General features: G+C 27.3%; 1 protein-coding gene across 1 annotated transcript; it reads right to left on the bottom strand.

Annotated features, from left to right (window-relative positions):
• Window positions 1-4,710: 4,710 nt before the first annotated feature.
• On the bottom strand, window positions 4,711-14,810 carry LOC112591488 (ATP-binding cassette sub-family F member 1). Its single transcript, XM_025335337.1, has 18 exons — window positions 14,556-14,810; window positions 13,440-13,574; window positions 11,705-11,845; window positions 10,699-10,842; window positions 9,484-9,651; window positions 9,091-9,258; window positions 8,794-8,946; window positions 8,565-8,708; window positions 8,348-8,469; window positions 8,026-8,267; window positions 7,643-7,871; window positions 7,329-7,561; window positions 6,968-7,205; window positions 6,705-6,894; window positions 6,428-6,606; window positions 6,135-6,368; window positions 5,095-5,167; window positions 4,711-5,000 (listed from the first exon to the last, which is right to left on the bottom strand). Exons 1-18 carry the CDS (start codon window positions 14,626-14,628, stop codon window positions 4,813-4,815), a joined length of 3,054 nt encoding a protein of 1,017 aa, XP_025191122.1. The 5' UTR covers window positions 14,629-14,810; the 3' UTR covers window positions 4,711-4,812.
• Window positions 14,811-14,921: the final 111 nt, after the last annotated feature.

The following is a 14,921-nucleotide window of genomic DNA, read 5'->3' as shown; positions in this document are numbered from 1 at the left end:
AGGTACAACTATACAATGAATTATTAAGGTTGTGTAGCACTATCCGCTATAAATTAACAAAAATAATTATAAATGGCGTTAAATGAAAACGAGGCATAGCGAAGGGCAATCCTAGCGTAACTAAATACTTATTTTTCTGCGTAAAGACGTGGATCTCACGCCACACGATCATCAGTACTTACCATAAAATGTAAAATTATATGAATACCGACCACTACAGCAAATAAGGCTAAGAACCATTACATGAATGAATTTTGAACGGTTTGTGTACGAGGACAGTAAATACAATTTATTATATTTACTGAATAATTTATAAGAGAATTTTCACACTTAAATAATTCATCTCTGTACTTCTAATCAATTTCAAAAACCAAAATAGGTGTATGTTGATCAAAATATATAATAGCAGCAAAACACTCCATTGTACTTACAACATTATAAGACAAATTAATAATAATGTAATATTTTTAGATTCTGATTGAATGTAATGATATTAAAATAATGCGTTATTTCATTAGGTCTCACTTTTGGAACGGGTATTTTATGTATAAAAATATTTGAACATAATATTGTTTATAGAAATTTTAAGTTCAAATTTGGACGAATTAGATTCAAATTTTAACGTGTAATATAATAACGATTTTTAATTATTTTGTTTTTTAATTTTTTAAGTTAATTTTGATGTATCAACTATGGTTCTAAATTTAATTTAATATACATTTTTACGATTCATTAAAATACATAAAAACCATTTATAATTATTTATTATTGGTTATTTTTTTTTTTTATATTTGTAGGTATTATTACGAAATTTAGTGCTCTCTAAGTGAGTGAACTTGCGGTATCGTATACTTACTGAATTTAGGTTTTGTTATTTGGTTAAAAATAAAGTAAATTAATTAAAACCATGTTAAATTATTAATATAGTAATACATATTATGAAAAAATAATAAGTACCTTTGGAAGTTAAGAAAAATAACTTAATAGTACATTTTCGTTATCTCGTTTACTCATTATGACGAATTTAATAAAACAATTCGACCGGCGATTGTAAACTGCTCCCAAAATACAGATAAACCCAAAATCACATATGTAAACTTCGCCTGAGTTTTATCAAGTTTAGTGTAAAAAAGTGACATGTATACTGCGCCCGGGAAAAATTTTAAAAATCAATAGATATAGTTTTGCAAAATTATTTTTATTGTATACTTAATAATATTCATTACAACCATATGATATGAATAATGAAAATTAATATTAAATTAAGAATTAAACAAATATCTATAAATGATTTTAAAAATTAAAATAATTACAAATATTACAAATAATAACGTATTGTTATTGCATATTCATCAATTGGAGTTTGACCACTATTATATTTAGTAATAAAATTTTGTAATTTTTTGCACGTTTCTTTTTTTTTTTAGAATGCAATAGTTATTCGATAACGTGTTGATATTTCTAGATGAAAATAAAATTTCTATGATATAATTGAAAAAATGCATAATCATAGAGAGTTTAAATGTTTAATAAGTCAAAAGTTTTGTATATTTTACAAACAGGACATATCTTAAGTTGTTGAGCACAGTTTACATTAAACCTTTATAACATAGATAAAAATTCGGGCACAGTTTACGTATGTCCAATTCGACATGTTAGTCACCATCTGACGGACGACGGTATATAATTATAGTAGTATTTTTAATTTACACAAATATAATATCTATCTTATTATTAATCATTGTCAACCGTCGAGACGTTAACCGGCATCGAAAACGGTCATTGTCGATCAATAACAATCTATTATTAGACGCTAAAATAATATTATGATACAAAAACCAATTATCAATTTAATAAATTGTTAGTAATTTTAGCCATTCATGTTAGTATTAAAAATAAATAGTTATTTTACACATTTTTAAACTATCTAAGAAATTTTTGGGTTGGGGAAGTGGATCCGAACTTCTTGGACCTTCTTTAGATACGGCGTTACTGACAGACTGCAGTATTCACTCAGAATATGTTAGGTTACTATAATACTACTATAATATTGTTAAATTCAAATTTAATATGTAGGTACGTTAACAAAGTAATTTATTAAATTACAAAATATACTCGACTACTATTATACAGCAGACCTGCGTCATACCTATGTCAACCCTTCCTTAATATTGCCCTCTGACTTAACATAATTTATATAGATATTATGAAATATCTTTAATTAATAATATTTAATATTATGTTAAATATATTTTTAATCTGTTAGTTTATATTTTAAATAATATTATTTCACTGATATTATTTTCAGAATACTCATATTCTTTAACACGTGTTTTGATTAAAAATCAATACTCAGTTTTTAATATTTATCAAAGAAACAATAGATACCTATATGCAATATTTAGTATACAAATATAATATTACGAGTATTTTTTCCAAAAAAAAAAAAACAGTCACTAGCTATTAGCTAATAATTTAAACAGAAATATTTAACGAATAACAGCGTTTGAAATATTATCAATTATTAACCATGTATAAAATATATAGGTACTATCAGAAATCAAGAAACAGTTTATTTTTTAGATTTTTGAATGTTATTGGCTGTCTTCTATTATAGATCACGCGGCGTCTTGGATAGGCGATTTGGCTACACCAGTGTCACGGATATAATACCTAATTTTTAGATTGAAACTTGATTATATAATATAATTTAATTTGAATTTATAAATTTTACTTGAAACATCGGAACACGTTTAAACCCAGGAAGAAGTAAAAAGTATAAGTAGTTTACGCACACCATAATAATTGCATTTTATTACCTATTGTACGATAATCATTAATAAAAAGCACAGAAAATGTTTAAAAATGTTCTACCAAAAGTATAACTCAAGAACTTAAAATGCGAGTGCATAATATATTTTATGATATATTTACTTAAAATGTATAAAATGGAATTAAAAATCGGTGAAGTTTCCGAATTGTGACAAGGAAATATATTTATTTTTTTTAAGTATTAATATAGTTAAATTTTCAAATATTTTAGTTTAAAAAGTGGTGATTTATATTTTCGTTGTAAAAATAAAAAATGCAAAGCTATCGTTAATATAAACTAACAATATACGAAAATAAATAACGTTATAAATGATCATAGAAAACACATCATAGTAATCATAAGTAATCAACACAGTCAATTAAAAAGAGATGACTTTCAGTGTTATGAAACTTAAATCTGAAACTGAACTACTATAAGTATGATTATAATACAAATGCTTTAATTAAATCATAATACTATTATTACAGTTTAAAGCATAGTGATATCCATTTACAAAATGTGATGTATGTCGTTCAAAAAAAAAACACTCTCTGAATACATATAAGTATATATATTCAGTTTTCATTCGAAACATTAAAGTCAATTTTCATCGACATACAGTTATGTTGTGAGTACCTATTACGATATATCAGATCTTTAACAATATTTACAACGATTTAAATTTTTATATTTTCAGTAAGACAACAGGATATTTAAAATATTTCTTAAATTAAAACATACTTTAATATTACTCATTGGTTAAGAAACTACTTAAAAATATTATCAATTATAATTTATGTGATAAAAATTATTATTTTTTTATTTTTTAGTACCTATTCTTTTGATTTACTGTGAATAACAATATATTATACATACAATACTATGCGCTCTACTGCAGATTACGGTTTACTTGCGATTACAGGACACTTGTATACAGTTTACCACCCAATTTATATCTTTATTACTGTGACTTAATAATAATAGAGATTAGTACTCTCTTTTACTGCATGGCATAATTTTTGATCGTGTATTTAGTCATTGATCGATAATTCTTGGGTTCATAAATGATTTTATATTTCATGTAACGTTTCAAAATGTTTGAAAAAGAATTTAAATAAACTATTACAGGTATCTCATTGAAACGTGGTGGAGGAGTTTGAATAAAAGCGACATATTTAACGCATTTATGAGAGACATAGTATAAGTATTTTAGTATTTATTTATTTTATTTTAATTTTTTCTAATTATTTTTACACAATGAAATAAATAACAAGACAATGACAAATGGCGCGTTGATAGTATTATGTAATTATATAATTATTATTATTATTTATATTATATAAGTATTTTAATAATATATTAATTATTTAAAAGGATTTTTGTTCATCATTAAACCACTTTTATATCCCCACTTATTTAAGAATATAATATTGTCTAAAATTGAAATATAGTTATAGTGTGGCAAAAACAGTAGAACGCATTATATTGTAGTTGTAATGTTGCCAGTAATGTATAAGACAAGATAGCCAAATTCTTACCTAACACACAAAGCTAATTTTATTGTCAAATTAGTCCACTTTTTGCTGATTACTATAATATCTTTATATACTCATTATTTTTTAACAGAAAAAAGGCAAGTTTATATTTTATATAGTAATACAGGTATTGTAGTTTCCAAAACCATAATAAAATACAATTAGTTAACATCAGGGTTAATAAGGTAAGAAAAACCATGAGTTGCCAAAATATAATATTATTGTAGGTCACTCTAAAATAGTGTACAATGTTTTACTCAAAGTTTTTATTTTATTTATTTATAAAATATATTATGAGTAAACAAGGCACGTAAATAGGAATTACAGTACGTCATTTGACTATGAAAATAACATTATCACAAATACATCCAAGACAACAACAATATAATTATAAGTATCTGATGCATCCATGCGCACAACCAAAATTGTTTAACATAATTAATAATTGACAACACCAGATTGCTGTTATTGTTCGACGGCTGCGTTGGCTGCAATACTCGGACTGTTGATCACCTCACCAAGACACTCCAACAGCTCCTTACGGTAATCGTCAAAGTCACCGTCCACTTCATTAATAGTTTGGTCTTCGATAACCCATAGTGTACATTCTGTATCACGGATCAGTCGTTCGTCGTGAGACACAATTATGACACCTAGATCGCAAAAATTGATAAGACAAATTATCATTAAGTTATACGGATCTGCTGAAGTTTTAATTAATATGCATAACAATCTAATATTACTCACCTCCTTTGTAATCATTTATTGCTTCTGCTAGAGCGTCAATAGATTCTATATCCAAGTTGTTTGTAGGTTCATCCTATAGCAATATTAACAATAATATTATCAACAGCCATAGAAAAACAAAACCATAAAATATGTATTAAATGAATTGGGGGTATATTTATAATTAATTGTTTTATAAATGCATTTACATCACAATATTCTTTTTCTATTATTATAATATTTTTCTTATAAAAATGAACCAAAAGATTGCTCAATAAATATAATAGACCATAATTATACTCTTATTTGGTACATAAATTAATTTAATATCATAGGCTTAACAAACATAATATGGGTTTTGGCTATTACTATATTCTAATTACTGGTAACAGGTGTCCCATATTTCCCCCCCAAAAAATATAAATGTAAAAAATTCTGTGGCATAATTTTAAGGTGAAGTGTTTACTATTTTTTAAATTGTCATTAAACTAAGTTTTTGACTTGAAAAATAAGTTTAGAATTGTTATAAATATAATTAAATTTATTATAGATATAAAATTAATTAATTTTTTTAAATATTTACAAATCGTATATATATACATATATGTAATATATTAAATTATGATTGATAATATATAGACTGAAAAAAATATAATTTTCTAAACCAATTTTTTACACTTAAATTTCCGAATACAAAGAAACAAATGAATTAAGCAATTTTTAGTCTAAAATTATGATTCAAGTTCATTATTTTTTACATTTTCTATCATACCAATCATTATAACTAGTAGATAAATGTTGCATAAAGTACACATTTTACATCACATAATTAGATTTTAGGTTAGAATTTTGAATAAATTAATGTTGTACTATAATTTAAGTTATTAGAAAACATTAGAATCCATTTTAAAATTTAAGATACAAAATATCTTGCAAACTATTTTTGCACATTATTTTTGTTTAATATTATGTTCCTTATATTAAACATTATTTTTACCACTCTTTCTAAAATAAAACTGGATTTTCCTTCAAGTTGAATGTTACAATGTTATAGGGCTTACCAATATAATGACATCAGGAGCATTCAAACAAAGTTCAGCCAGAGCAACACGGGCCTTTTGTCCGCCAGACAGGTCTTTCATGCGTATGGTATGTGCATGGCCAGCAAGCCCAAAAGTACCCAGTTGCTTGCGTGCTTTTTCATACGGCAGATCGAACAACCGCATCAGATATTCAGCGGGTGTCTCTTCGGCAGTCAAATGTTCACCAGAATGCTGGTCAAACTTTCCAAGTTTCTGCAAAAAATTTATATTTGATTTACATCAACTATCATCTATTGTGTATGTATACATACCATCCGATGGTTCATACGCATTTCACCGATGGTAGGCTGCAAGTCACCGGTTAATAGCTTGAGGAACGTTGACTTACCCACACCGTTGGGTCCGACAATTGCTACCCGGGAATTGAGGTCAACGCCAAAATCGACATCCTTAAACAGTGGCTTCTGAGAAGGATATGCAAAACTCACATCTGTATAATTAAAAGAAGGAAACAATATCAGTCGATGAAATTTTCACCTCCAATAATAATATTGTGTAAAGTGAATTAAGTTATTGAAGAAAACTCACTGTGCAGACCCAGTATAGGCGGCTGTAACGGACTAGGGTCAGGGAATGAAAATTTGACGTTATAGTCTCGAGGCTTTTGCAATAGCTGTGTGGGCTCTGCGTTGTCATCATCATCCATGCCAGCATTTTTACCCGATTTGCCCTTGTTCTTTTCCTGTTTCCGGGTCAATACTTCTTTTTGCTTTTTCTCCTACAATCGCACATTTACATTAGAAATTATTCTGAAAGTGGTCAAGGTTAATAACAAAAATTAATAAACTCACAGCTTGCTTCTTGGATTGGCCTTGTTGTTTCATTTCTTTCAGCCGTTTCTCCTGTTTCTCATACTCCTTGATAATCTCCTTTTTTTTCTGAGAGTGCATTTTCTTGAACATACTGTAATTACCTTTGTAGTAAAACAATCGTTTCTGATCCAAATGTATGATTTCATTACAAACATTGTCCAAAAAGCTCTGGTCGTGAGATACAACTAACAGGGTTTTCTTCCATCCCTGCAAATAACTGAAAATCTTCTGTTTAACGATAGCCGTTCGCATTCGCGCAACACACGCGTATCTCAATTAGATAACACCTGTGGTGTGTTTACAAGATGATATGTACACCAACCAACTAGGAGTAACTCACTTGTCCAGCCAGATGACAGCATTCAGATCTAAATGATTAGTTGGTTCGTCAAGTAATAACAATGTAGGTTCCAGAAATAGTGCTCGAGCAAGAGACACACGCATTCGCCAACCTCCAGAGAAATCTTTGGTAGCCCGGTCCTGCATGGCCGCGGAGAAACCAAGACCAGCAAGTATCCGCCGAGCCCGGGGTTCAGCCGAGTCTGCCCCAAGTACCTTGAGTTCTTCATAAACCTATATTATGAAAAAAGATGGTGTCTTAAAAATACATCACCAGATTATCAAATACTCAGAGCCGCCCACCCCTTTACTCACTTCGTTTAATCGTTCTGTTACGTCTTCACCCATGCCTTTTTCTTGAGCCTCCTCAAGTTTTTTGCACTCAGCGAGCAACTCTGTACACCGCGTGTCAGCCCTAAGTACAGCCTTCACCGCCGTTGTTTCATCAGCTACTACCTCCTGTTCGCAGTATAGAATGTCAATACCTGGTGGTACATCGAAGAGCCGCTCGGCAATGTGTCTGAGTAGTGTTGTTTTTCCATGACTGTGAAAAACAGTTACAACAAGATATCATTATAAGACAATGAGGACAAAAAAATCATTAAACAAACTAATATTGTCACTATAGCAAAAGTAAATATGCAAATGACTATGGATTTTTAGGAAAACATTATAACCTCAGACACCTCAGTACTTACCCATTTGGTCCGACAAGACCATATCGCCGGCCTTGAGCAATCAGCAGACTGGCATTAACGAACAAGTCCTGACCTTTAGCTGCAATGCTAAAGCTGTCAATCTTAATGTCAACTGCGTGCTCCATGGCCGCTAATTGACCCGCTGTCTTTTGAATCTGTGACACCGAAAAATTAGCTCCCAACTCACTGTGGCCCTGACCCCCTTTCTTGGTCATTAAATCCATTTGCTTCTGATACTCCAACTTAAAACAACAAAAAATACAGTTAATTAAAAAATCGAAATATGTCTAGTGGTTATTGATAATTCACATTAGATGTGTACCTCTTTTTTCATTTTCTTTTTTTCTTTATGGGACAGTTTATCGGATTTATTTGCGTCTTTGGTTTTCGATTTTTGTTTGGGCATTTTTACTACATCCGGTACAGCTTCATTCTCGAGTTCGTCTAATTTAGTGTACACACAATATTAAAGCATTTTATCAACTCTTATACATGCTATTACATAATAATGCGATACATTGGTAAAAAAAAAAGCTTACCCATATTATCATCGTTTTCACCAACAGCGCTAATCAATGCATTATCTGCATCAGCTACGTTAGCATGTTGTTCAACAGACTTTTCCTCGTCAATATCACATTTTGCTTCAACGTTTATAGCAGACTTATCACCTTCCACCATCACTATAGAATTACCATAAACCAGATAAATAAACAATACCCTGACGCTATCGATGTACAATCATTACTTTACTAAACATATACAAACCATCTGCTTTTGGCGCCTCTTTTAAGATTTCCTCATCATAATTTATCTTTTTTTTATTTTTTTTCGATTTCTTTTTTTTCCCAGCAAGTTTAGCGGCTTCCAACTCCTCGTCTATATCGCCACCGCCTTCATCACCTACGTCTTGATCTATAGCTGAAATATCGACATGAAAGTAGATTAAAACACACAAACATAATTTAGTTATATTATACAACAGTAAATGATAAAATTTCTATTAGAAAACGCTTATACCAAAAATCCCAAACAAAATGATAAAAGGTACACATAAATCATTACCTGGCATAGCCGTTGGAGCACTGTCATCGTCAATATCGCCGGCGATTTTTTCGACTTTCTCTTCAATTTTTTCTACTGCTGTCAGATCATCATTAACATCGACAGATTGTTCTACAACGATATCCAAAGATTTATTGTCGTAATCAATTTTGACGATATTTTCTTGAACTGTAACAAAACACAATGATATTCAATGACAGCTATTTACATAGACCTAATTACCATCTAACTTTAAACTCTCCTCCTTCCCTCCAAAGTTAGAATAAAAATCTTTAAGACTACCAATATCATCACGCTGACACCAAGTGAACATAATAAATGTAATAGAATAAAAAAGTTAAAAAACATTTGAATAGACATCGTAAAATTAAATAAATTTAGTTTAAAACTAACCTAGTGCGTCATCATCGTCTTCTTCTAAATCGAAATCTTTTTTTTTCCTTTTATTTTTTTTCGAAATTTTTCCTGTCGAAATTTTTGCCGGTGTATTTTCAACAACTACTTCGGTCGGCGATGTCGAAACTTTATTGTTAACATCATCATCATCATCATCATCATCAACTAAAAAAAAAATCTTCATAAATAAAATATTGATGATAAAAGGACAGTCGAAGGAAAATTTAGGTTATTAATTGTTAATTTAAGTTTGAATACAACATTTTAATGTAAATAACATTTAAAAAAAAAACATGCAAAAAATTTTGTTTTGTTTTTTTGAAACCAATTCGTATATTATATATTTACGATAAGTCATAATTTTTGATAAAAATTATAAGTATTGAATAAATCTAATTGTTTTTTTAATTATGTCTAAAAATAACATCGATGCTAACATCATTAATAAGCTTAAATCAATTTGGTTTTATTAATGATAAATCAACAGCAATTTTATTAATCTATTAGTCTTTCAACCATTTAAATTGAATACTTTTACATCCAATTATCAATTTGATGTCATTATAACAGAATTTTCAAGAGCTTTTGATAAATTTGATAAAATATAAGTATTTATATATTTATATTATTAGTGTTCAAGACTTCTATCTAAGATTTTGTCATACATATCCAATAGAAAATACATTTTTAAATATAACAGTTTTAAATCAATTTCATTCAATATTGTTTTTAGAGTATATCAAATTTTTTTTTCTATAATTTATATTTTTAAATTTATTAAATTGTTTTTTACTAACAATATGAAATAGTTTTAATTAATAAAAATTAAAATGCTACATCTCAATGACAAGATTTTAATATTTTAGCTAGTTAGTATTAAATTACCATTAAATACTGAAAAAATGCATTTAAATGACAACCTCAAGGTCTTGATATTTATTAATAACAAGTAATAAATATGTAAAATGTAAAAATTTAAATATTCTTATAACTTGCTTAAAATTTAAAATATCATAAAAGTTAAAATTCACTCTAAAACTTAATACAAAAAAAAATTGTAACTGTTAAGAAAAAAAATGTTCAGTAAAATTTTATATTTAAATACACATTTGAAAATTAACATAAAATTATTACCTAAGTGTTTTAAATCTAAAATACCTAAGGGTATAACTTAATATGAATACAGTGTTATAATAAAAATATTATATGTACCTGCTGAGTTTTCTTCAAAATCTTGTTGTTGATTCTTGTTCTTTTTCTTATTCTTTTTAGAGATCTTATTTCCACGATTTGTTTGGGGGATTTTTTCAACATCGTCATCATTTAAATTTGTTTCAGCCAATAAATCAACTAAGTCTGCACATCACAACAAAAATAATGCTATTAACATTAAATTTATTTAATTTTGTATAACTGATTTGTAATAAAGTGATTACAATTTATCATTTATTTGTTTAAAAGTTATTCAAAACAAATTTAGGTATACCAATATTTTTAAATACAAAAGTACCTCCTAATTTTAAAATTATTTTAGAATAATAAAAATAATATAAACCAAATTATTTAATAAAAAATCTTTTCTTTTTTTTTTGCAATGATTTATGATACATTTATAGTTGAATTAGGTAAAAATATATCATAACAATGATTATTTAATAATATTAACTTTGTATATTCAGAAAATTTATATTCATTATAAAATCAGCTTTAATTTAATCTTAACTAATTATTATTATTTCTTTCTGAAAAAAAAACTTATCAGTAAAAAAAATCATAAATTTATACTAGCACATTTACTACAGATGACACCAAATGGTATCAATTAACATTGTTATGGAGTACTGAATAATACCAATTAGCATAATCTACCTTGTTACTACAATTGCACTATAATTTAGTCAGTGCCACGATTAGTTATTGATTTTTTGTTTATGTCACCTATAGTATTATTTTATATGTAAGTTGTACATTGATATTTTAATTTTTAAAAGTACAGTTTTTTCAGCATCATAACAAATATAATCAATTATGATACACAATAAATGTGTAAAATAATACAATATATATGATTTATAGTTAGATATGATAATTAGTTATTGTGAAAAAAATTTTGGTCGATAAAAACACATTTAGTTTATTGGTAAGATTTAGATTATTAATGTAAATTGTAATAAATTGATTACTGAATACTGAATAAATATATAACCAAACTTTTTACCTTCTGATTCATCATCCCAATCTTGATTCTTATTTTTCTTTTTGTTTTTTTTAGAAATTTTATTTCCACGGTTGGGTTGTGGTAGCTCATTAGCAGTTTCATCATCATTTACTTCTGAGGCGGCTAAAATATCTACCAAATCTATAAATTTAAAATAATAATTTTTTGTATATTTTTTAACTACAAATATATTTTAATATACCAACAATAGATAAAACTTCAGGAAAAATAAAAAGTTACATATTACAGAGGAAATTTAGTATACACAAATCCAATAATACTTACATATACCAATTAATTGGAGAGTATAAGTCGTAAACTCATAACTGACCAGTATAAATACTAGTAATAGATGATATTAGTAGCTGACATTTGATTTGAAGCAGTAAGGTTATGCTGGCTAGTGTTTTCCTTTTTTACAAATGTCACTTAACTACTTTTATTATATTATCTGGATAATCGTCATATTATGCTGCCTAGCTAACATTTAGTATATTATTGTCATTCAACAAAATTATATATTTTATTGCATACATTAATTTGAACAATAACCAAAACATTTATTTTTTAATGGAAAACATACGTTCAGTATTTTTAAATTAATTTAATAATTTAGTATCTAAAAAACAACATGACAATTCTTTTTTTCACCAGCTGAAAAATATTAACTTTTAATTGGTGTAGTAAACATTTTGAAAGATAACTTTAATAAGCAATATAATAACTTTCAACGATTAAAGCAGTATGATGTTTTAAATATAATATAGAGTACTAAACTTATAATTCCCTTAAATCCAAAAGAAACAAATATATATTATGAAAAAAATGAAGACATATTCAATATTATTCTACAAACACACATTTAAACTGAACATAGAGAATGTAATAGAATAATTAAAGAATTTTAATGCCTATATTATTCTTTATAATTTTTTATGGGGATTTTACTCAAAAATATTAAAAAAAAAAAAAATTATTCTGTGTAAATAAGCTTTTGTATTAAATTATCAATTAGTAAGCATGAGTATATTGCGATGCAATTTTAAAACAAAGTGCATTAAGAAAAAGTTAGGTTATAAAAATGTTAGCATTTTTACAAAATTTCATAACAATTTGTCATGTTGCAATAAGTAAAATAATTTTCCATTTTTAATAACAATAATATTTGAATGGTGAAATAATCATAATTTAAATTAGTAATCCAAATATAATATTGTTTAATAATAATGATTTGTTGATTTAACTAAGCATATTGTTTCTATTATAATTGTCTATACTCTATACTATAATATGGGCAAATACATATTACCAGTGTCACCATTAATCAAAACCATATGGTATTGGTATGTCAACATTCACCAAAATCCTAATGTAAGTGTCTAAATTTTGGAAATTTTCCAATATTCACCAACTACATACATTTCCAGTGATATATATATATATACAATATTTAAAATATTTTGCTTGGCTCACAAATATTTCTCATAAAATTTACTATTTATTATTTGCCTAAATTGAGACAATTGCAAAAACTATAAAAAAAATATTTTTTCACAAATGTGTCTTTCCAATGTTAAAAACATTTTTGAATATATTATATTAAAAATAGATAGTAAAGAGTATTAGATTAAACAAGATATTATAGAATATATTAAAGTAATCGAGATAACCACAACCACCCTATTTTGTAGTATAAAATTCTTAACACTTTAAATTACAACCAAAAATACTATACCTTCAGATTCATCTCCCCAATCTTGATTTTTATTCTTTTTCTTGTTTTTTTTAGAAGTCTTGTTTCCACGATTAGGTAGCACCGGTACTTCAGCTGTTGTATCATCATTTACTTTGGCAGCAGCTAATATATCCACTAAATTTATACATTAATAAAAGATTAATTAATATTGTTGGTATATTTTTAAAGAAAAAGTTTTTAACCAAATTAAATAAAAACTTTAACTTTGATTTATATATTTTATAAGTAGGTAAGTACATGTTATATTATGGACTTGGTAATTATTAGATGTCTCATTAAAAGTAAAACAATAATTCAAAAATAGAAATCGAGAATAAATTTGATTACATTGACATAGATATCTAACTAACTTTAATCATTAAAATAAATAAGTTTTTTGTTTACTATTAGGTATTGTGTTAATTGTAAAAAAAATTCAACATATTAAGAGAATGTCAGCAAGCTATTTGTTTTCTCACTAATTTGCATGCATCATAGGAAATTTACATTCAGCTCAGCCAATATTATATCATTAACCATAATACTAGATTAAATTGACCTTTTAAAAATTTAAAAACAAGAATGTTTTTTAATAAAAATTTTAAGCTATTATTGTTTTAATTTTAAAATAAGTTATAATTGTGAAATATTACAATTTTAAAATGCTCTAAAATCCTTCAACATACAACCTAAAAAGTGAATACAATAGTTATTAATTTCACTGGATAATATATTGTAGAAAGATATATTATACTTTCAATTCAAATCTAGTTAAATATTTTTGATTAATCTTTAATAATGAAACTAGGTAATCATATTTTTTTCAAGATGTAATGTTTTGAACAATTTACTCACATAAATTACACAAAAAGTAAATTCTATAATAGGTAATACAATTGAAAAAAAAAAATTTGAGTTATTGAAAGTGTACAACAATTAAAATAAAATGGTCCTCTACAGTCTAGTTTACACAATATGTAAAAAATAGGCTGTTACGTCTCAGTCTCACGCTGTTTCAGCGGTATTGACGAGGTGACATGTTAAAACTGTAGTAGTATTCTATCCGGACAGAATAGAGCAACCACGGATAAAAGATACAAGATACGATTGACTCACCAGCCGTATCATCGTCGTCATCGGCCCAATCTTGATTGTGCTTGTTAGCTTTCTTCGACTTTTTAGGCGGCATGACTTGACACGAACGGATAAATTGCCAAAGTGGTCAAAAATTTGGAAATGCAAAAGGAATTACCACGGAAACCGGAGAAATCGCGTACACTGAAATCGCAAAAGGCTATCCACTGTAATCGGCACGTGAAATCGAAAACACGTTACGTTGTCGCCCGAGATAATGTGGTACCGCCGACAAGATAACAATTGACTGATAAGATGGCACCACCGCCGCAGCGGTCCGTCGGCGCTCTGTGTGCGTCGATGACGGTGATGGTTGTCACACTGCAATCGCGGCGTACCATAACCGCC

Source organism: Melanaphis sacchari, unplaced genomic scaffold (genome assembly GCF_002803265.2).
Source record: "Melanaphis sacchari strain LSU unplaced genomic scaffold, SCAv2.0 Contig134_pilon_pilon, whole genome shotgun sequence".
Taxonomy (NCBI): Eukaryota; Metazoa; Arthropoda; class Insecta; order Hemiptera; family Aphididae; genus Melanaphis; species Melanaphis sacchari.
This window is presented reverse-complemented; position numbering and strand designations above follow the sequence as displayed.